Consider the following 20,139-nt stretch of genomic DNA (forward strand, 5'->3'; position numbering starts at 1 on the left):
GTGGCTTAAAATCAGTCTGTCCTTTCCTACGTTTCCCTTCCTCCCGTTCCTCAGTCGGTACAACCAGGAAGCGCACCCAAAGGGCGTCAGCGGGGACCGGCGGGGTCGGCGCGTTTTGTCCCTCGCGCCCTCCGTAGTTCTGGGCCGCGCGCGGCCTTTTCAAAGTGACGAGCGGTCAAAACGCAACGGCAGTTCCCAGTCCGGCCGAGGGGAGCGGCGCGGTGCCGACTGGAGAGCCACCTGCGCGTCTGCCGCCGGTCCTTACCCCGTAAGGCTGCTCGGCTGCCGGTGGGCGCTTTCTTCCTCCACTTGGCTGCGTGAGCGCGCGGGGCGGCCGCGTTCCCGGGAAGGGCCGTGGGCGCGGCTGCTGCAGGGCGGCGGGTCTGCGGGGGCGCTCGGCGCCTGGGCCCGGACCCTTCGCGGGGAGCCAGGCTGACGACCGCAGGTGCCCGCACCCCGGCTGCCTCCCGCCCCCCACCTTCTCTTTTGCGTCTTTTCCGGTGACCGCCTGTTCCTCTCCCATTCCCTCCTCTCCCCCTCCTGCTGCCGCCCTCGGCTGAGCTTGGCGGGCGGTGCGCAGGCAGCCGTGCGGGGCCCACGGGTGCGGGCGTCCGGGCCAGCAGGCCTGTTGACGAGCGAGCCCTGTGGACTTCCCAGCACAGCTCCTTCAGAGCACTCCACGGAGGACGGGTTCCGCCGCAGCCCTGGTACCGCCGTTTTCTATGTGTCGCCTTCTAAAAGAGCCACAGTGGTTTTTGCGGGGGTGGGATTGAACTCAGGGCACTGGAACCCTGAGCCCCAGCCCCAGCCCCAGCCCCAGCCCCAGCCCCATTTTGTGTTTTATTTAGAGACAGGGTCTCACTGAGTTGCTTAGGGCCTTGCTTTTGCTGAGGCTGGTGTTGAACTCGCGATCCTCCTGCCTCAGCCTCCCCAGCCGCTGGGATTAGTCCGACAACTGTGAATGGAGGAGACACAGTATATTTAGGTGCAAATAGCCTTAAGTAGGGAAGGTGTGACTGAGTTCTCCTGTGTCTCTAGAAAATAATGAAATGTGAAATTATTTGTATTTAAATCAAGTGGTTTTTATTTGGCAGTGAGACTTCCCGGGTCACTGGACTTGCCAGGGCCTGCACTGGTGGCCTTTTCTTACACTGATGTCCTGGGTGGTCTCACCTACTCTCTTGCCTTTAGTGCTACCTCTGTGCTGGTATCCCACAAATGTTTTGTCTTCAGCTATTGGATTCCAGGTATATCTCCTATGTACACAAATATGTCCATATATTTCACATTTTCACCTAGTTGTCGAGTGTGGCATGTAAAGGTGAGCTTTTATTCTCTATTTCTGGTGCTCCTATTTTCTCCAGGTGCTCATTCGAGAAAATGGAGCCATTTTGAACTTATTTTTAACCACTATCTGCTCATCAGCAAATCAGGATATTTTCTGTGCTTGGGATCATCATGTCCAAATATGTGGCCTTTTGTGTGCACTTTCTTTCACTTAGCATGATTGTTTTTAAATATTTTTTTTAATTGTAGATGGATACAATACCTTTATTTATTTTTATGTGGTGCTGAGGATTGAACCCAGTGCCTAAGATGTACAAGGTGCACGCTCTACCACTGAGCCACAAACCCAGCCCCAAGCATGATGTTTTCAAGGTTCATTTGTCTTGCATATGTCAGTGCTTTATTTGTTTTTATGACTGAGTAATATTCCTTTGTGTGCATATACCACATTTATATATTCATCATCTATGTGGCTATTATGAAGAATATTGTTTGCATAGACAGTTTTCCTGGATGGGATAACTGTTTACAACTTGGGACATGTAAGAGGAGGACATACTTTTTACCTTTTTGAACTAATGTTCTCTTTAATCAAGTGCATTATTAGTTTCTTTAATCAAGTTCTTATATTTTATGATTAACAAATACCCCCCCAACACACACACACAATACCCATAGTGTGAACACAGATAACAACTGTACCTTTGGCTTTCAGTTTACTTATTGTAAATAAAATTGGACTAAATATTTGTTGAGGTCTTTTTTAGTTTTCAGATTTTATGTTCATATTATAAAATGAGTGATGTTATAGGAATTTTTCTACATCAATGAAAGTTGTACTCTTTGTAACTGCAGTGTAACATTATTTTTATCATAGGACCTAGAGAGGTTACAATGGAAGGAACTGATAATTTCAAGACACCATGCAAATTATCTGAAAAAAGGAAATCTGGTAAGATAGCACATGTAATGAGATGTTTCTTCATTGTTATTTCTACTAGAAATGTCTTAGTATTGTTTTAGTTTGTTCTTTTACTATCTTTCATGCACAGTTCTAGCATGTCTCTTTTATAATGTTAATAAGACTTATTTAATAGAACAGGGTTTGGTTATCTATGGACTAATTTATTAACATTCTAACAGCTATCGAGGTTTTGGCTGGTGAAGAATCAATTTAGCTTAAACCATTAAGAAATTGCTTTACCTTTCTCCCTTCCTTACATGTCCTTATGAGGGAAAGATATTTTCTAAGGTGATTCAATGGGCAGAGGGAAATCTTTTCAACAAACACTTGGGTCTCTATATGCAAATAATGAACCTTGACCCTTAACTCACGTCATATTTAAAAATGGTTAAAATAAGCCTGGCATTGTAGAGCATACCTATAATTCCAGCAATTCGGAGGCTAAGGCAGGAGGATTGCTAGTTTAAGGCTAGCTTCAGCAATTTAGTAAGACTTCCCGTCTCAAAAAGGACTAGTGATGTAGCTCAGTGGTAAATCATCCCTGGGTTCAATGCCAAGTACCAAAATTTAAAAAAATAATAATAAATAAATAAGATTAAAATCAACCAGAAACAGTGACACAAGCCTGTAATCCCAGCTAATTGGGAGGCTGAGGCAGGAAGATTTGAGGCCAGCGTTGGCATTTCGCAATACCTTGTCTCAAAGTATAAAAAAGATAAGAGATATACCTCAGTGATAGAGTGTCCCTGGATTCAATCCCCAGTACTGAATTAACAAAAAAGTGTTAGTGGACATATCTGCCTTGCTTGCAATGCATTATATGTGGCAAATTACATTAATTTTCGATTGTTAAACCAGCATTTCATTCCTGGGGTAAAATCACTTTGGTTGAGGTGTATTTTATCTATTACGTGACTTGATATGCTGATATTTGCTGTATTCATGCTCCTGCCTCAGCCTCCCAAGTAGTTGGGATTATAGGTGTGTGCAACTACTCCCAATTCATAGGAAGATTTTAACTGATTTCACAATTAATATATATAGTGCTAATCAAGTAATCTGTTTTTTTCCTTTATGAGCTTTATTAGTGTTTTTCAAGGAATTTGTTACTTCTAAATGGTCAGATTATTGGCATAAAGTTATTAGTGACATACTGATTACCCTTCTGCCCCTTTTGGTTTCTGATGCTGGTATTTTATATATTCTTTCTTTTTGCCTTAATCAACTGGACTTGAGGTTCATCTATCTGGGTGAATGCTGCACCTGTTACTGAATGCAGTGTTCCATTCATGTCATTTAGGTCAATCTGGATGAACTGTTATGTTTTATTCAGGTCTTTTATATCCCTATTGATTTTTTTTCTGTATTTAGTCTTAATTACTAAGAGAGGAATATTGAAGTCTCCAACTACAATTATGGATTTGTCTGTTTTTCCTCCCTTCAGTTCTATTTGTTTTTGCTTCATGTATTTTTAAGCTTTGTTGTTAAGTACACACATGTATTAATCAGGGTTCTCTAGAGGAGCAGAATCAACAGGAAGTATAATTCTAAAAGGGAGACTTATTAGGTTGGATTAAGTAACCAGAAGCTGGATAGTCCACAATGGCCATCTGCTGGAGAGCTGGAAGAACCAGTAGCTGTGCAGTCCAAGAGGCTGAAGCCTCAGACCCAGAGGGATCAATGGTGTTACCCTAGTCTGAGACCAAAGGCTTCCGGAGAATCACTGTCAGAGACTGCTTTGGAATAGTGAAGAAGCAAGAGTCCAGTATCCTCTGATGATGGCAGCAGAAATCGAAAACCCATTCTAGAAGACTGGAACTTGCATCTGCGGCTCCTTCTTTGTTCTTCAAACTTTATTTCATCCAAGCCATCATCTTATTGGTCAGTGCTGCCCACACTTAGGGCAGGGTCTCCATTTCAGTTCGCTATCCCACATGCCCATCATTTCTAGACACACCCTCACTGACACACCTGCAATCCTCTTAATCTTTGGCATCTCTTACTCCAATCAAGTTGACAATTCAAATTAACCATTACAGTACACATTTAGGATAGTTATTTCTTTTGATGAATTTTCCACTTCACTATTATGAAACGCCTTTCTTTATCCTAGGTGATACTCTGTTTTGAAGCCCATTTTATGTGATAATAACAGAGCCATCCAGCTTTATTTTGATTATTGTTTGAATGGTATATGTTTTCCTATCTTTTATTTGTGTTTTTATATTTAAAAGTGAGTTTATTATAAATATTATATAATTTTGTTTTTTTCCATTCTGACAACTTCCACCCTTAGTTAGACAATTTCACCACTAGCCACATGGGGCTATTTAAAATTTGGATTCAGATTAATCATAATTAAATAAAATCACCAATTTAGTTTCTCATTTATATTAGCCACACTCTTTAGTGCTAAGTAACCACATTTGGGTAGCGACTTCTGTACTGAACAGCATAAATACAGAATATTTTTCTTGTGGCAGGGTTTATTGGATAATACTGTTTAGACCATTTACACTTAATAAATTATGGAACTTAAATCTATTTTGCTATTGCTCCATAGCTCACTGATTTTTTTTGCTCTCCTCTGCTTCATTTTTAGTAGTGTTTGTTGCTGTATCTTGAGTTTCTGTTCACCTTTCTTAGACTCTAAGGTGGTTATTCTTATCTCTTACATTTTTCATTCTTTTGAGTTTTCCTTACATCATCAAGTGCATTTTTAACATATGTTTCAGATTTCTTGTCATTAATTCCACCATCCCTGTCATTTGATAGTATGTTTTTATTGGTTTATTTTTCCCCTGGTATGGGACATATTTTGGGGACATATTTTCCTGCTTCTTTCATGGCTGGTAATTTTTTATGTTTCACATCTTTTTGTGCTGGACTTTGTTATTCTTTTAGACTGTTTGATTTCATTAAGGCCTAAAGTTAACTCACCTGCATGTTAGTCTGTTCCTTTTGAGACTTGCTTTTAAGTTTTTTAATAGATTTTTCTTGTTGGGCTAAAAGGTAGCTGTGCTACCAAGTTGTGAATAGAGTTACTACATTCTGACTTATGGTAAAGTGAATTCATTCCTAGACTTGTGGGATTTCTAGTAATTAGTCAATTCTTTCCTGGCTTTCCATATGTAACTACCCATTGTGTTTGTGGTACCGCTGTTGGCCTGTGACGAGTCCTTGCTTCCCCGATGTTGAAGAATAACACCAGAAAAGCATGCCGAGGCAAGGTCAGAGTAGAAATTAGAAGTTTATTAAAGGACAGCAGAAAAGACTTCTCCCAGAGGAAGAAGGGGACCCAAGAGGTGGAATCCATTGGCGGGCAAATGTGTTCCCCTTTTTATAGGTTTGGTGATGGAATGCAAGGGGGAAGGGTTAGGACACAGGTGGGCCAAACAAGTAATCTGGGAAGGAAGGACTTTTTGGGGATCACTTTTTGGGGATGGGCTATCTCCAAATCTGTTGGGGGTTGTTTCCTGGGCTCCATTAACATTTCTTTGTGGTGGACTTTGGCCTAGGGCCTTTCCGGGACTTCATTAACATTCTAAGAGTTGTCCTGTGTTTCCCGGAATCATTGCCAGCATGGCCTCCATTTTAGATTTCACTCGATATTAGACCTGATTTACCCAACTACACTGACTACCTAATTTTAAATCTGGCTTCATTTGCAGATGAGCACTTAGCCAAGTACTCACTGGGAGACCTTGCCAGATCTTCAGAGCACTCTTTTTCTAGCTCCTTCCATTTTGGTTCTCTGCTCTACAAATTCTAGTCACCTAGGTCTCTGACTGCCAGGCTGTGTTTCCTTTATTTTGCAGCCTGGAAACTGCCTTTATGCATAAAATCAGGGCAGTTATATAGGGCTCCCTTCATTTCTTTCTCTTCTCTCAGAGAACGCAGACTGCTGCAGCAAAATAACCGGGGTGGGGTGGGGGTGGGGGTGGGGGGGTGACAAACAACTTGTGTAGATTGATACAGCAGGAGTAGGAGCCGTTTATTGTAGGACAGGAGCGGTATATATACATTCCACACAGCCTATCTTAATTAGCATAAACTAGATACAGTGGTCAACCAATAGGAATCTCCACACTTAATGGCTCGCTTTTGTTACTTCACAAACCACTCCCTCTGGCATTTTGCCAGGCGCCATCCAGATTTGTTTAGACTCTTAACAGCAGACCTACTCTGCCTGTCATCATGTGTAAAATCCATTGTATTGTGTTAGGTGTTCTGTGTTCATGATGAGATGGTCATTTCTAGAGCAGTAATTGTTCATGAGCAGAAGTAGAACTCCTTTATCACATCTTTTTAAAGACAATAATGCTCTGGAATGTATATTATAATTAGGCTTCTGATGGTGATCACTGAGGGTTGTGTTTTTTTTTTTTTTTTTTTTTGCTGAGTTCAAGGCCAGCCTTAACAACTCATGAGACTCCATGTCAAAATAAAACATAAAAAGGGCTAGGGATATAGCTCAGTGGTGGAGCATCCTTGGGTTTAATCCTCAGTACCAAAAAAAAAAAAGGCAGCAGCAAAACCAATATTCAAATATATATATTTACATTTTATTTATTTCTCTTCTCTCAGAGGGCAGTTAGTACATAGTTTAAACTTGGAGGGCCACATATGAACTCTGTTGTATATTTTTTATTTTTTAACAACCCTTTAAAAATTTGGAAAAAATTCTTAGTCTGTGGGCCATAGAAACACAAGACAATTTACTGACGTCTGCTTCAGGGTTAAGGTAGGCATGGTCAAAGGGTATCCATTTAAGATTAGGATAGATAACTATAATTGCTCTCCAAAAAGATTATGCCAATTAATAGTCTTAATGACAATATTTTTAGAATATTAGGATGCTTTTATTAGCTTTTTCACAAACTAATTCTACTTTTGTTTCTTTTCCCAACATTTAGTGTTATGTTCAACTCCATATGTAACTATTCCTGCCTCTCCATTTATGCAGAAGCTTGGCTTTGGGACTGGGGTAAATGTTTACCTAATGAAGAGGTGAGTATAAAATTTCAGGTTAACCGTTTTATATGGAACTCAGAAACAAAAAAGGACTATGAAAATTCAATATGTGGCTTTAGGTTATGTTTCTTGTCTTGCCTGACTGCTGTATCCCAGTCCCTAGAATGCAATAACTTCCAGCTCTTGCCTGGTATACTTTTCTTGTAGCTTACTCCTGATGAATTATTTAAGAGGAAGTAGTTTACCTTTTGGCTTCTATAAGAAGGGGAAGTGACAGAGGAAAGGTTTCCTTTGTAGTATTAACTTAAGATTTTCAATAAGTAAACTTCAAAGAGGAAGCCATTGCTTGAAAATGATAGTGACTGATAACTTCCTCTATCTGGTGAGTTGCCTTCTCAGGATCTTTCCTTCTAAAAGAAGTCAAAAGGGCTTTCTTTCTTATGGTGTTATTATTAAGAGGAGGAAATACATGATTTTAAAGTAGGAAATTGTGTTAGAAACGAAGTAATTGAATAAGTATGGTGCTAATTATCAGTAATATAGATGTCAACAGTTTTGTGTGTATGTGTGTTACTGGGATTGAAACCCACAGGGTGCTGTACCACATATATCCCCAGCATTTTTTTCTTTTCTTTTTTTTTTTTTTTTTAATTTTGAGGCAGGATCTCACTAAGTTGCCTAGGCAGATATTGAACTTGTGATCCTCCTGCCTCAGCCTCCTCATTTGCTGGGATTACAGGCACTGGTGATGGTTTGTTTTCTAAAATTATTTCTTTTAATCATTACTCTTTACTTAGTTTCATGTCTGTTAAGTAGCAGAATACTCAGTTAATATGTATTCCTTAATGAATTCTTGGAATCAGCCTGATTAGTCCAATCTTTCTTAGGATATCTTAGCTTCATTTACCTAGATTTGTATTGTTTCCAAACAGAAATGCTTTCTAAAATAAGAAGCTAATGAATTAAGAATATTCTAGCAATTATGTACAGTGGAGTATTCCTGAAGCATTTCTTGTTTGGAAATAATTTTCCTCCAGAATTGTGAGAATATCTATCACCACCATTGTATTCTAGTTTACAGTGTTATTGTTGAGAATTGTGAAGCCTTTCTGATTGCTCGTTCCTTTTCATGTAATCTGTTTTATGTTATCTGTCTCTCCCACTCTCCAGATCTTTTTAAAAATTTTTTTTTAGATGTTGATGGACCTTTATTTTATTCACTTATTTTTATGCGGTGCTGAGAACCGAACCCAGTGCCTCATACATGCTAGACAAGCACTCTACCACTGACCCACAACCCCAGCCCCCACTCTCCAGATCTTTGTATGATCTGATGGTTGCCAGTGTTCTGAAATTTGACAAATTACATGTCTGGATGTGCCCTGCTTGGAATCTGATAGTTACTGTTCTTAAATATTTTAAATTTAAAAAATTACTTTGTTGATGGTTTCCAACTTGTTTTTCACTCTTCTCTACCTCAAATCCTATTATTTGGATATTGAACTTACTGGACTGATTTCTAACCTACTTCTTCTTTTTTTTTTTTTTAAATCTGGTTATCCTGTCTTTTTGCTGTTTTCTGGGATATTTCCCCAACTTTATCTTCCAAGGTTTCAGTTGAGTTTTTCATTATTTAAATCTTGATTTTAATTATCTTTCTTAAAAATAACATCCAAGTATTTTGAGGTTGTAGATGTGTTCTGTATCTTGGATATCGATAACAGATGTATACACATGTAAAAACTCACTGAGCATTTAGTATGCCTATGTTATTAGTTATTACTCTGTTCCTGAGTCTCATGTTTTCAACTGCTAGTAAATCAAAGGCTAAAGACCCTCTGTTTTACCTCCTCCCAAAGCAGGTCTCTAGAAGTAGGGGCTGGGGACTGCCCAGTGGGACGAAATTGGGACTGGTGTATAGGAATCCCCCTGCTTTGTACATCATGTTTCAAGCTAATCACTAGGTCTTTTAAGTCAGTTACTTTCATCTGCTTTCTAGCTTCTGAAATTGAGTTGCTCAGGTTTCCTCTTCTGTTATTTCTATTCTTGTAAGTGGATATGTCTTAAAACAGCTATTTGCCATATATTTATTTGTTGGTACTGGGGATTAAACCCAGAGATGCTTGACCACTGAGCCTCATCCCCAGCCCTTTTTATTTTGAGAAAGGGTCTTGCTTAGGGCCTCACTATATTGCTGAGACTGGCCTTAAACTTGTGATCCTCCTGCTTCAGCCTCCAGAGTTACTGGGATTACAGAGTCACTTTTTCACCACATGGTAGCATGTGGTACCATCCCTGGCATATACATATGTGTGTAAGCTATTATTTTAATCAAGAAGTTTATATTTTTAAATGTTAAATCAAGTTTGAATTCCTAAACTCCCAATGTATTTTGATTATTATTAAAAAAATTGATAGATTGTTAATATTTGCTAGGAATTTTTGTTCTATAAGTATATATAAGTGAAGTTGGTTGTGATTTTCCTTTTTCTGCTCTTTTTGATTTTTTTAAAAGGGAAAGTTATATTAGACTTAGAGTCCCTTTACTTTTCATTTTCTGGGGAATAGTTTGTATGAGATTGAACAGCAGATTTCTTGAGTTTAGTAAAATCACTTATAGAATCATCTGTGCTTCATATTTCTCGTAGGAAGATTTTAAGCTACTAATTTTTTTCTTTAATCAGTTTTCTTAGATTTTTCTAGTAACATCCATTTTGTCTTAAGTTATTGGCCAAAAGTTTTAGTATTTATTTTAATAATTTTCTACTATACCTGTAGTCATGTCCCCATTTTTATTTGAAATATTTTTTATGCTACCTTTTGTTTTTCCTTGCATAATCTCATCAGAAATTTGTCAGTTTTATTATTCTTAATGAATCAACTTTTAGCTTAGCCAAGTATTTATTCAGATTTTATAAATCTGTTCTCGTTATTCTGTAGATCAGAGTAGGTATGGAAAAGGAGAGGATGGACTTTCTCTCTAGAGTCTAAACATTCAAGAGCTATGAGGGTAACACTGAAACTTGAGAAATAGCTTTTTTTTTTTTTTTACCATAAAATGATATGGAAGAGGTTTCCCCTCAAATGCTGCTGTTATTTAAAACTAAGTTTAGCTGAGCATGGTGGCACATCCCTGCATTCCTAGTGGCTTGGGAGGCCAAGGCAGGAGGATTGCAAGTTCAAAGCCAGCCTTAGCAACTTAACAAGGCCCTAAGCAACTCAGTGAGACCTTGTCTCTAAATAAAATATAAAAGGGCTGGGAATGTGGCTCAGTGGCAAAGGGTCCCTGGGTTCACTCCCTGTTACCAACAAAACAAAACAAAACAAAAACAAACAAACAAAAACTCCCCAAACCTGGAAGTTTAAAAACAATTTAGATAAACTTATGGATAATAAATATATATGAACTAAGAAATATTATGATTGTTTTGAGTACAGGATTTTCCATTGAACAAAGTTCTGCAATGCAGTGCTATGCCTGTGAGAGAGTACAAAGCTAACTGTATCTTTAGTTCAGTCTACATCTTTTTTCAGTATTGGGGATGGAACCAGGGCCCTTCTACCTGTGCTATTTCCCAGGCCCTTTTTATTGTTTGAGACAGGGTCTTGGTAAGTTGCACAGGCTGGCCTGGAGCTTGGGCATCACCTGTTTCAGCCTCCTTATAAACTGTGATTACAGGTGTAATAGTGTAAATATACTTGGGCCTATTCACAAACTTCCATGTTTGGCTACATACCCTCCCCTTTGCTGAGGATCGAACCCAGGGCCTCACACATGCTAGGTGAGCACTCTACCACTGAGCCACAACCCCAGCCCCCCAAGTGTTTTTGTTTAACTTCTCTTCTTTAAGTTAAATTTCTTAAGGTTTAATATTTATTATGTTATCATTCTGTAACTCATCTCTGATTTCATATGTTTAATAAGCATTTGGTTATATGACATGCTAGAAGAGAAAAAATAGAAAATAGTAGTTCCCAATTTTAAAATGTGTGTGTGTATACATATATTTTGTTGTTATTATTATTATTGGTACTAGGAATGAACCTAGGGGCACTCTACCACTGAGCCACATCCCCAGCCCTTTCTAGTTTTTATTTGAGACAGGGTCTCACTAAGTTGCTTTGGCCCTTGCTAAATTGCTGAAGCTGGCCTTGAACTTGTGGTCCTCCCAAGGATCCTTCCAGATTGCTGGGTTATATACTTATGTCCATCTTAAAAATTTATGATTTTAGATAGTTTATAACAGTCTATCCTTGTCCTTTTTAAATTCCATCTCTGTTGTTCCTTCAACAGATTTCTCTCATCTTCTCATATGTTCTAGTTGCAAGAGAAATATAGCAGAGGCGTTGATAGTCTAAAATATTTTAAATATTTTTTTGAATATTTATTTTTTTAGTTATAGTGGACACAATATCTTTATTTTATTTTTATGTGATGCTGAGGATTGAACCCAGTGCCTCACACATGGGAGGCAAACACTCTCCCTCTGAGCTACAGTCCCAGTCCCTTAAATATTTTTTAAAAACAATTACTGTCAAGTCTTTCAAAATTTAATATTTGAAAATGTATTGTGGGTCTTTATTCATTCTAACACTATTTTTTATTAATATATACATACATATATATTTACTTACTTATTTTAGATCTCCAAGAGGTTTGTCTCATTCTCCTTGGGCTGTAAAAAAGATCAATCCCATCTGTAGTGATGATTATCGGAGTATATATCAAAAGAGACTAATTGATGAGGCTAAGATTTTGAAAAGCCTTCATCATCCAAACATTGTAGGTAAGTTTTAAATTTGTTACCAGTACGTGGAATATTATTCTTCTTTATATCCAGAAATAGATAAATACTTTAACTGGTTTCACTAATCAAAATGAAGAGAATGGGGCTGAAGGTTGTCAGGAATCAAATTAATGTGGACAGTCTAAAAAAAAAAATTCTACCCTAGTGCAGCGGCACATGCCTGTGGAACTCTGGAGGCTGAGGCAGGAGGATTGTATATTCAAGGCCAGCCTTGGTAACTTAGGGAGATCTTGTCTTAAAATAAAAAGGGCTGGAGATGTAACTTAGTGGTAGAGAAACCCTGGATTGAAGGGGAAAAAAAATCTCATAAAAATCTTTTAAGTATATATTTAAACTTCATGGGGATGTAGTCATTATGGTGCTGTCCTTTTAAAATGATCTTCATTTAATGGTAAAATCATTTTATTCAGGGAGGCAGAGTATAAAAAAATATTTTAATTTGTGTTAGTAGTGGCGACCACTGAAGGCATTTAAAATTTGGTCTACTGAATTAGTTTTGTAAATAATAGCTCTTTCATCGTATATTTGTTAGTATTTGTCCAGATTCATGCTTTCAATCACAGTGCTGTAAAAAAGACATGTTCTGTTTCTTGAGGTTATCGTGCTTTTACTGAAGCCAGTGATGGCAGTCTGTGCCTTGCTATGGAGTATGGAGGTGAAAAGTCTCTAAATGATTTAATAGAGGAGCGAAATAAAGACAGCCAGGATGCCTTTCCAGCAGCTGTAATTTTAAAAGTTGCTTTGAACATGGCAAGAGGGCTAAAGGTAACTATACCGTTGTATTTTAAATAACTTTTGTGGACTATGAAAATACTAACTATTTCTTATATACATAATTACAGTTTTTTTTTCTTCAAAGGAGGGAGTTAATCCTTAAGTCTGTATAGGCTCATATTGCAGAATGTACCATTTCTTTATTTTGATTAGGAAAGTATTGTTTAGGGCCCCCACATATGCCTGAAATAATCGAAGACCAGGTAGTTTTGCAATAGCGATTACATGTTAGACTTAGTTAACACAAATTTAGTAATTATTCCTGAGGACATAGCCTAAACCTCTGTTGATATAAGCAAACCCCCTATGGATTACTTTGTGTGATGTTAAGTTTTGGGTATCATGGGTATACACATATAGGTTCAGTGAAGAAAACTCTCAGTGTTATGCAAAGAAATTATTGTAATTTTGGATAAATCATTTATACAGAAGTAACATTGGCTCCAAAAAACTATTGGGTGACTCAAAATTGGATCAGGTAATGATACTGATGCCAAAGTTGCATGTTAAAAGTTCAAATGAAATTGATAAAACAGATTAGGAAAAAAAAGCAATGTTCCTAAATATTCTAATACCTTTATAAAGAAACTAATTTCAAACAGAATACATTTAAAAATCTGAATTATTTAGTAATATTTTTGATGTGTATGAATAATGAAATTAATAGTGCAAAATACTTGGGCCTATTCACTCTATGATGGATTGCATTTAAATTAAGTATGTAAATGTACCTGTGTAAAGAGCAGATCTACACCAAGAACAGTTGTGGGACACCGTCCATGAATTAATTATTTGAGGTCTTCACTTGGCCTTTAGCCATTAGGTTTTACTTTGCAAACTATTTTGTGGATTGCACAATGGACATGACCTCTATTTTCCTCCACTATGGGAGACTGCTTTTGTGGCTCCAGAGTAGGGTGTAACCTGTTGGAAACTGGACAGCCCACCTCCTACCTTATTTGGCAAAGAACATCCCATAGAAAACCTTTGATGCTTCCCCCTGTATAAATAAAGCACATATGGACTCTCTCACTCTTTCCAGTGTGGAAGCTTGATCACTAGGATGGGAGAGCCACCTGCTACCCCACCTTTCTAAAATTACTTCCTGTGTCCTGTGGTTTCTTTGCTGTTTATTTCTTAGCTTTATTTCGCAGCCAGCTGATTACACACAGAAGAAACCCAAATTCCACCACCCCTGTGGGACGTGGGCAAGAAACAGTCTCATTTCTAAGCTGGGCTCATAGAGAAATGTTCAAATACTGATGAATGAACAAAGAGCCATTTTGCAGGTTATTTTACAATGTACTATTATTACTTGTCAAGTACAAAAAAGAGTTAATAAAACAAAAATGTAGTGCATTTGCTTCCACTTCTGCTTCTGAATTATGTGGCCCTGAGTCACTTCTTCATTAACTCAGTAATTTGAGGGGGTCACAGTAGTGCATGCATGCCTGTAGTCTTGGCTAATCAGGAAGCTAAGACAGCCTCAGCAACTTAGACCCTGTCTCATCTCAAAATTAAAATATTTTAAAAAAGGGCTGGGGATTTAGTTTGGTGGTAAAGCACTCCTAAATTAATCCCCAGTACTGAAAAAACAAACAAAAAACAATTTGAGGAAGATTCCAAAATTATTTCCAAAATATTAGCCTCAAGTAAAATTGAAGTTGGAAAACTTCAGTAGCGCCTTCTGATATGTAAATACATAGGATGGGTTTGAAAATACAAAGAAGTTAACATATACTTAGACATCTATCTTTAAGAAATCTTTCAGATTTATCTGAGAGATTTTCCCTTCTCTGGCTTCAAATAATTTGAAATTATGGTTGAATAAGTTTATAGTTTAGGAAGGGAGTTCAAGTCACTGAATTTCAGTTTTATTTGAAGGGTTTTTTTTAAAAAAACTTGTTTTCTTGTCCTGCTGAGGATTGAACCTATGACCTTGTGAATGCTAGGCAAGTGTTCTACCACTGAGCTACATCTCCAGTCCTGAAGGTTACATATGTCGATTAAGTTGTACTTCTGCTCATGGGTATTGATTTTTTACAATTTTAGTATTTACACCAAGAAAAGAAACTGCTTCATGGAGATATAAAGTCTTCAAATGTTGTAATTAAAGGTGATTTTGAAACAATTAAAATCTGTGATGTAGGAGTCTCTCTACCATTGGATGAAAATATGACTGGTAAGTAATACTGTTTTAAATTTTTGTTTTTATACAACTTTAAAATTCCTGATTTTTATATGTAAAAATACATAGTAAATTCATATGCTTCAAAGATTTAAAACAAATTTTGAAAAATATATAATAAAAAGTATCCCTACTTTTCTATCTCACTTTGACTTAGCCTCCAGGCCCTCCTTTGCCACATATGTTATTAGCTTTACTATTAGCTTATGTTTTAACTGAAGATAGGTTTGGGAAAGATTTCTAATATGGATTGAGATTTTTAAGATATAAAACATCTTGGAATGGAAAATAAAAATTTTTAACAAGATTTTTGAAAGGGACTCACTGAGTTTCAATAATGTGATGAAATTTGGGAAACTGCTCGAAGAAACTGGAGTGGAACTAGGAAAGAGGAATGTTAGTAAAAATCAGTCTTCTGCTTTTTACTTTTTGGCCCAGCCCAACCCATTCTTCCCTCTGCATTATAAATACTGATCATTCTCAGAAATTTAAGATATGTTCTTGGTGAGCCTTAAGAAAGGGCCTTTTATATATATATATATATATATATATATATATATATATATATATGAATATAAGTTAAAAGGATGGCCCATGACTGCTTTTATGGGTCATATGTAAACCTTAACTTTTAGCAGAAATAAAAGTTTATGGGCGGGGATGGGTAGGAATGATGGTGGAATGAGATGAACATCATTATCCTAGGTACATGTATGACTGCACATGTGGTGCAACTCTACATTGTTTACAACCAGTGAAATGAAAAGTTATGCTCCATTTGTGTACAATGAATCAAAATGCATCTGCTATCATGTATAAGTAATTAGAATAAAACAAGTTTACAAACTGAATTGAGGGCAAAAGTCAGAATAGTGACTATAATGATATCTATAATTAATAAAAGTAGAATTGTCCTGTATCCTTATGCTAAATAACTACAACAAAGTCAAAACTTTGGGAAAAAAAAGAAATTCTTGAAAGATAATAAAAATGAGATTTTTTTTTAATGTCATTTTTCTCAAAACTTAATAATCAAGTAGACAAAACTAAGTAAGGAATTTGAATAATATGATTAAACCCTTTGTATTAGTATATATTTATTAAAAATGCCAGACGGCGCACACCTATGATCCTAGCAATGCCTCTAATCCCAGCAATTCAGGAGAATGAGGCAAGTTGTAGGGCAGCCTCAGCAACTTGGTGAGACACTGTCTCAACACATAGTAAGGGCTGGGGGTGGAGCTCAGTGAAAGAGCACCCACACCTAGGTTCAGTCCTCACTGCAGGGGTAGGGGGAAATTAACATTAAAATTGGCTATGTATTAATAGGTCACAAAAGAAAATTTCAGATTATAAAAGTAGTGTAGTATTTGGCATGTGTTGATGTCAGTGCTGTAAATCTAGAAATATGTAGCAAAATTGGAAATAAAAACTTCTAATATTTTTTTTTATAAATTCAAAACACTTGTAAATAATTTTTGGCTGAAAGGAAAAATCAAATTCCAGTTAGAAAATATTCAAAAAATACAAATTTCAACAAATCAAAACCTAGTTAATATAGTTAAAACTATTCAAAAGAAAATTTTTTCATTATTTGACTTTTATGAAATTGAGTTATACTCAAAAAAGTGCTATAGCTCATGTGTGAGGCACTGGGTTCGATCCTCAGAGACACATAAAAAAAAGATATTGTGTCCATCTACAACTAAAAAAATATTTTAAAAAAATGAAACCCTAAGAGGGGCTGGGTTATGGCTCAGTGGTAGAGCACTTGCCTCGAAAGTGTGAGGCATTGGGTTCGATCTCGGCACCACATAAAAATAAACAAACAAAAAATGAAACCCTAAGAAAAGCAGAAAACAGCAATGAATAGAAAATTTATAAATTCTACAAAATTAATTTAGAAACCACTCAATTCCAAAAAACCAAATGCCGAATGTTTTCTCTTATATAAGGAGGCTGATTCATAGTTGGGAGAGAGAACATGGGAGGAAAAGATGAACCCTAGGTAGGACAGAGGGGTGGGAAGGGAAGGGAAGGGACAGGGGGTTAGAAATGATGGTGGAATGTGATGGACATCATTATCCAAAGTACATTTATGAAGACATGAATTGGTGTGAATATACTATGTATACAACCAGAGATATGAAAAATTTTGCTCTATATGTGTAATATGACAGAATGCATTACAATTCATATAAAAATAAAAATTCAGAAACCACTAAGATGTATTTGGAAGTTTAACAACAAAAATTTAACCTATGGGCCAAAGAAAACAATAAGGGAAATTAGAGAGCATTTTGAATTAAATAATAAGGAAATACAACATTAAAATATGTGAGGGAAAGCTAAAGCAGGGCCTAGAGGGAAATCTGTAAATAGTTAAAAAAAAAAGTTCTAAATGAATCACCTGTATTCACTTGCAAGCTAGAAAAGAGCAAGACAGATCCAAAGGAGACCAGAAAAGGGAATAATAAATATATGAACAGAAGAAAAAAATAAACACTAGAAAATCTTAGTAAAGCCTAAAGCTGGCTCATAATAAAGATAATAAAAGTTATAAGTCCCTATAGACTGATCAGGAAAAAAAGAGAAAACAATGTCAGGAATGCAAAAGAAATACAGCTATAGATTCTATACATATAAGAAACATTTCCACAGGAAAACTCAATAGCTAAATGTTTCTACTGTTGATTTCTTTTGAACATTAGAGAAATCTATAAAACCATTAGAAAAAGTAAAGTTAGCTATTATATTTCTGTATATTATCAATAAATAATAAAAATTCCATTTTTAAGTTTCAAAACTCAAAAAATATTCAAGAATTAATATAACAAGTCTAAGGTCTCTATATTGAAAACCATAAAGCATCACTGAGAGAATTAAGTAATATATATAAACGAAGTGGAGAAATATTGTGATTATAGACTGGAAAACTCAATACTGTTGAGATGTTAATTCTTCCCAAATTGACATAGCGATTCAGTCTATTCCCAGTCAGAATTATAGATGAAATTGATGAATTGACTCTAAATTTTAAATAGAAATGTGAGTGGACCTGTGTCATTCCTAAGCAGAGCCAGTGTATGATTTGACCCTTTCCCTATTTTCTGACTTAGCAATCATGAAAGCATTGAAATGAAATCTCATCCTCCGTTCTATGACAGCAAGTTCACAAAATGAAGAACCTGAGGCCCATTAGGTATCTGCCCAAGGCTGACAGCTTGCATGTATTTGAATTCTGATGAGGCAGTCTTGCTCTAGAGTATGAAATCTTGTTATCCACAATCTATTTATATTCCTACCATTTTCTAAGAGAATTGTTTCCCTATGTCTTGACAACTGATCGCTTTTTGAAATTTAACATTCTGATACAGGGAAAGTACCTTATCAATGAAGTTGAATGTGTTTTCATGTCTGCTGGATATGATTAGCCTGTGAACCATTTGCCCATTTTTATTGTGTAGCTTTTCTTCTTAGGGATTTCTAATGCCTGCCCTCAAAACTTTCATTTGCATTTTACTTATTTCAGTGACTGATCCTGAGGCCTGTTACATTGGTACTGAGCCGTGGAAGCCCAAGGAAGCTTTGGAGGAAAATGGCATTATTACTGATAAGGCAGACATATTTGCATATGGCCTTACTCTGTGGGAAATGATGACTTTATCTATTCCACACTTTAATTTTGATGATGATGATGATGATGAAGGTACAGTTTTGTTTTATTATTATTATTATTGTGTTGTTTTCAGTTCTAGGAATCTAACCTAAGGCCTTGCACATGCTTGGTAAATGCTCTACCACTGAACTACACCCCCAGACCAGTGGTATGAATAGAATATAAATCAATGTCTTTGCTTCACATTGAAGATTAGCTTATATGTTTATATATTTACATTAAGATAAAATTCTTAAAAAGCAAGATGTTTGACTTAGATAGTTTGTAACGTATATAGTACATTAATACTAGTGATTAATTTGGTTATGTTTAATGTCACATAATTGAGATTTAGATTGATCGAAAATAGGGAAATAAATTTAGGTCTAGGAAGGGCAAAATGGCTCACACCTATAATCCCAACAGCTCTGGAGTCTGAGACAGGAGAATTGTAAGTTCAAAGCCAGCCTCATCAATGTCTCTAAATAAAACACAAAATAGGACTCACTCAGAGGTTGAGAGCCCCTGAGTTAAATCTAGAGGAACAAAGTTACCTTAAAAACTCCCCTTGCTTGAAAAAAAAAATACTGAAAAGTTGTCATAGGAGGAGTATGGGTTGGTAGCCTAAAAATCTAAGACAATAGTAATGTACTCAATGGCATGTTGACTGAAGAGATTGCCTGTGGTATAATGGAAACTATATTGGATGATAAGTTCTTACTTCAAGAAGTTAAGCTATTCCATGACCTCAAATGGTTTAGCTTATTTCAATCTCTAATTCCTTTGTGAGCAGATAAAACTTTTGATGAAGATGACTTCAATGATGAGGCATATTATGCAGCTTTGGGAACCAGGCCACCTATTAATATGGAAGAACTGGATGAATCCTACCAGAAAGTAATTGAACTCTTCTCTGTATGCACTAATGAAGATCCTAAAGATCGTCCCTCTGCTGCACACATTGTTGAAGCTTTAGAACTAGATGGCCAGTGATCATGTTCATGATCACCTCACCATGTATGGTTTGTGTAACTGTTCTGTTTATTTGGATACATTTATATAGTTACTATGATGATCTACAGTTACTAGTCTCTGAAAGAGGCCTATTGTAGGACCATAGTATTGTTAACATTTGAATTACTTCTTAAGGCTATATTTTATATTTGCATGATAAGCACTCAGTATTATACTAGATTTTCTGTGAAGTTTAAAAAACTAGCTCTGCAGGCCCTCTGTATGTTGCTCATACAGAGTTAAAACACTAACTATAAATGTTGTAAATGTCTAATATTAATTTGAATTGACTGACCATAACATTTACTAATGATCGTTCTTACATATTTTCTTTTTATGGATCTATTAAAATTAGCACTTTATACAGTGCAAAAGCCTGCATTTGCTTCTGTTTTTTGGCTGATGTACTTATAAATGGTCACTAGAACTTGAAGAAAAAAATGACTCAATAGAATAGCTCCTTGGGTAATTT

General features: G+C 36.5%; 1 protein-coding gene across 1 annotated transcript; it reads left to right on the forward strand.

Annotated features, from left to right (window-relative positions):
• The first annotated feature begins 238 nt into the window (after window positions 1-238).
• Pbk (PDZ binding kinase) lies at window positions 239-19,646 on the forward strand. The gene is made up of 8 exons (XM_076852274.1): window positions 239-268; window positions 2,165-2,239; window positions 7,168-7,261; window positions 11,870-12,012; window positions 12,629-12,798; window positions 14,860-14,989; window positions 18,528-18,704; window positions 19,447-19,646. Exons 2-8 carry the CDS (start codon window positions 2,182-2,184, stop codon window positions 19,644-19,646), a joined length of 972 nt encoding a protein of 323 aa, XP_076708389.1. The 5' UTR covers window positions 239-268; window positions 2,165-2,181.
• Window positions 19,647-20,139: the final 493 nt, after the last annotated feature.

This window comes from Callospermophilus lateralis, chromosome 4, assembly GCF_048772815.1.
Source record: "Callospermophilus lateralis isolate mCalLat2 chromosome 4, mCalLat2.hap1, whole genome shotgun sequence".
Classification (NCBI taxonomy): Eukaryota; Metazoa; Chordata; class Mammalia; order Rodentia; family Sciuridae; genus Callospermophilus; species Callospermophilus lateralis.

Coding starts and splice junctions, on each gene's coding strand:
- Pbk (XM_076852274.1), top strand. CDS start 2,182: ATGGAAGGAACTGATAATTTCAAGACACCATGCAAATTATCTGAAAAA. Junction 2,240..7,167: donor ATCTGAAAAAAGGAAATCTG/GTAAGATAGCAC, acceptor CCCAACATTTAG/TGTTATGTTCAACTCCATAT. Junction 7,262..11,869: donor AATGTTTACCTAATGAAGAG/GTGAGTATAAAA, acceptor TACTTATTTTAG/ATCTCCAAGAGGTTTGTCTC.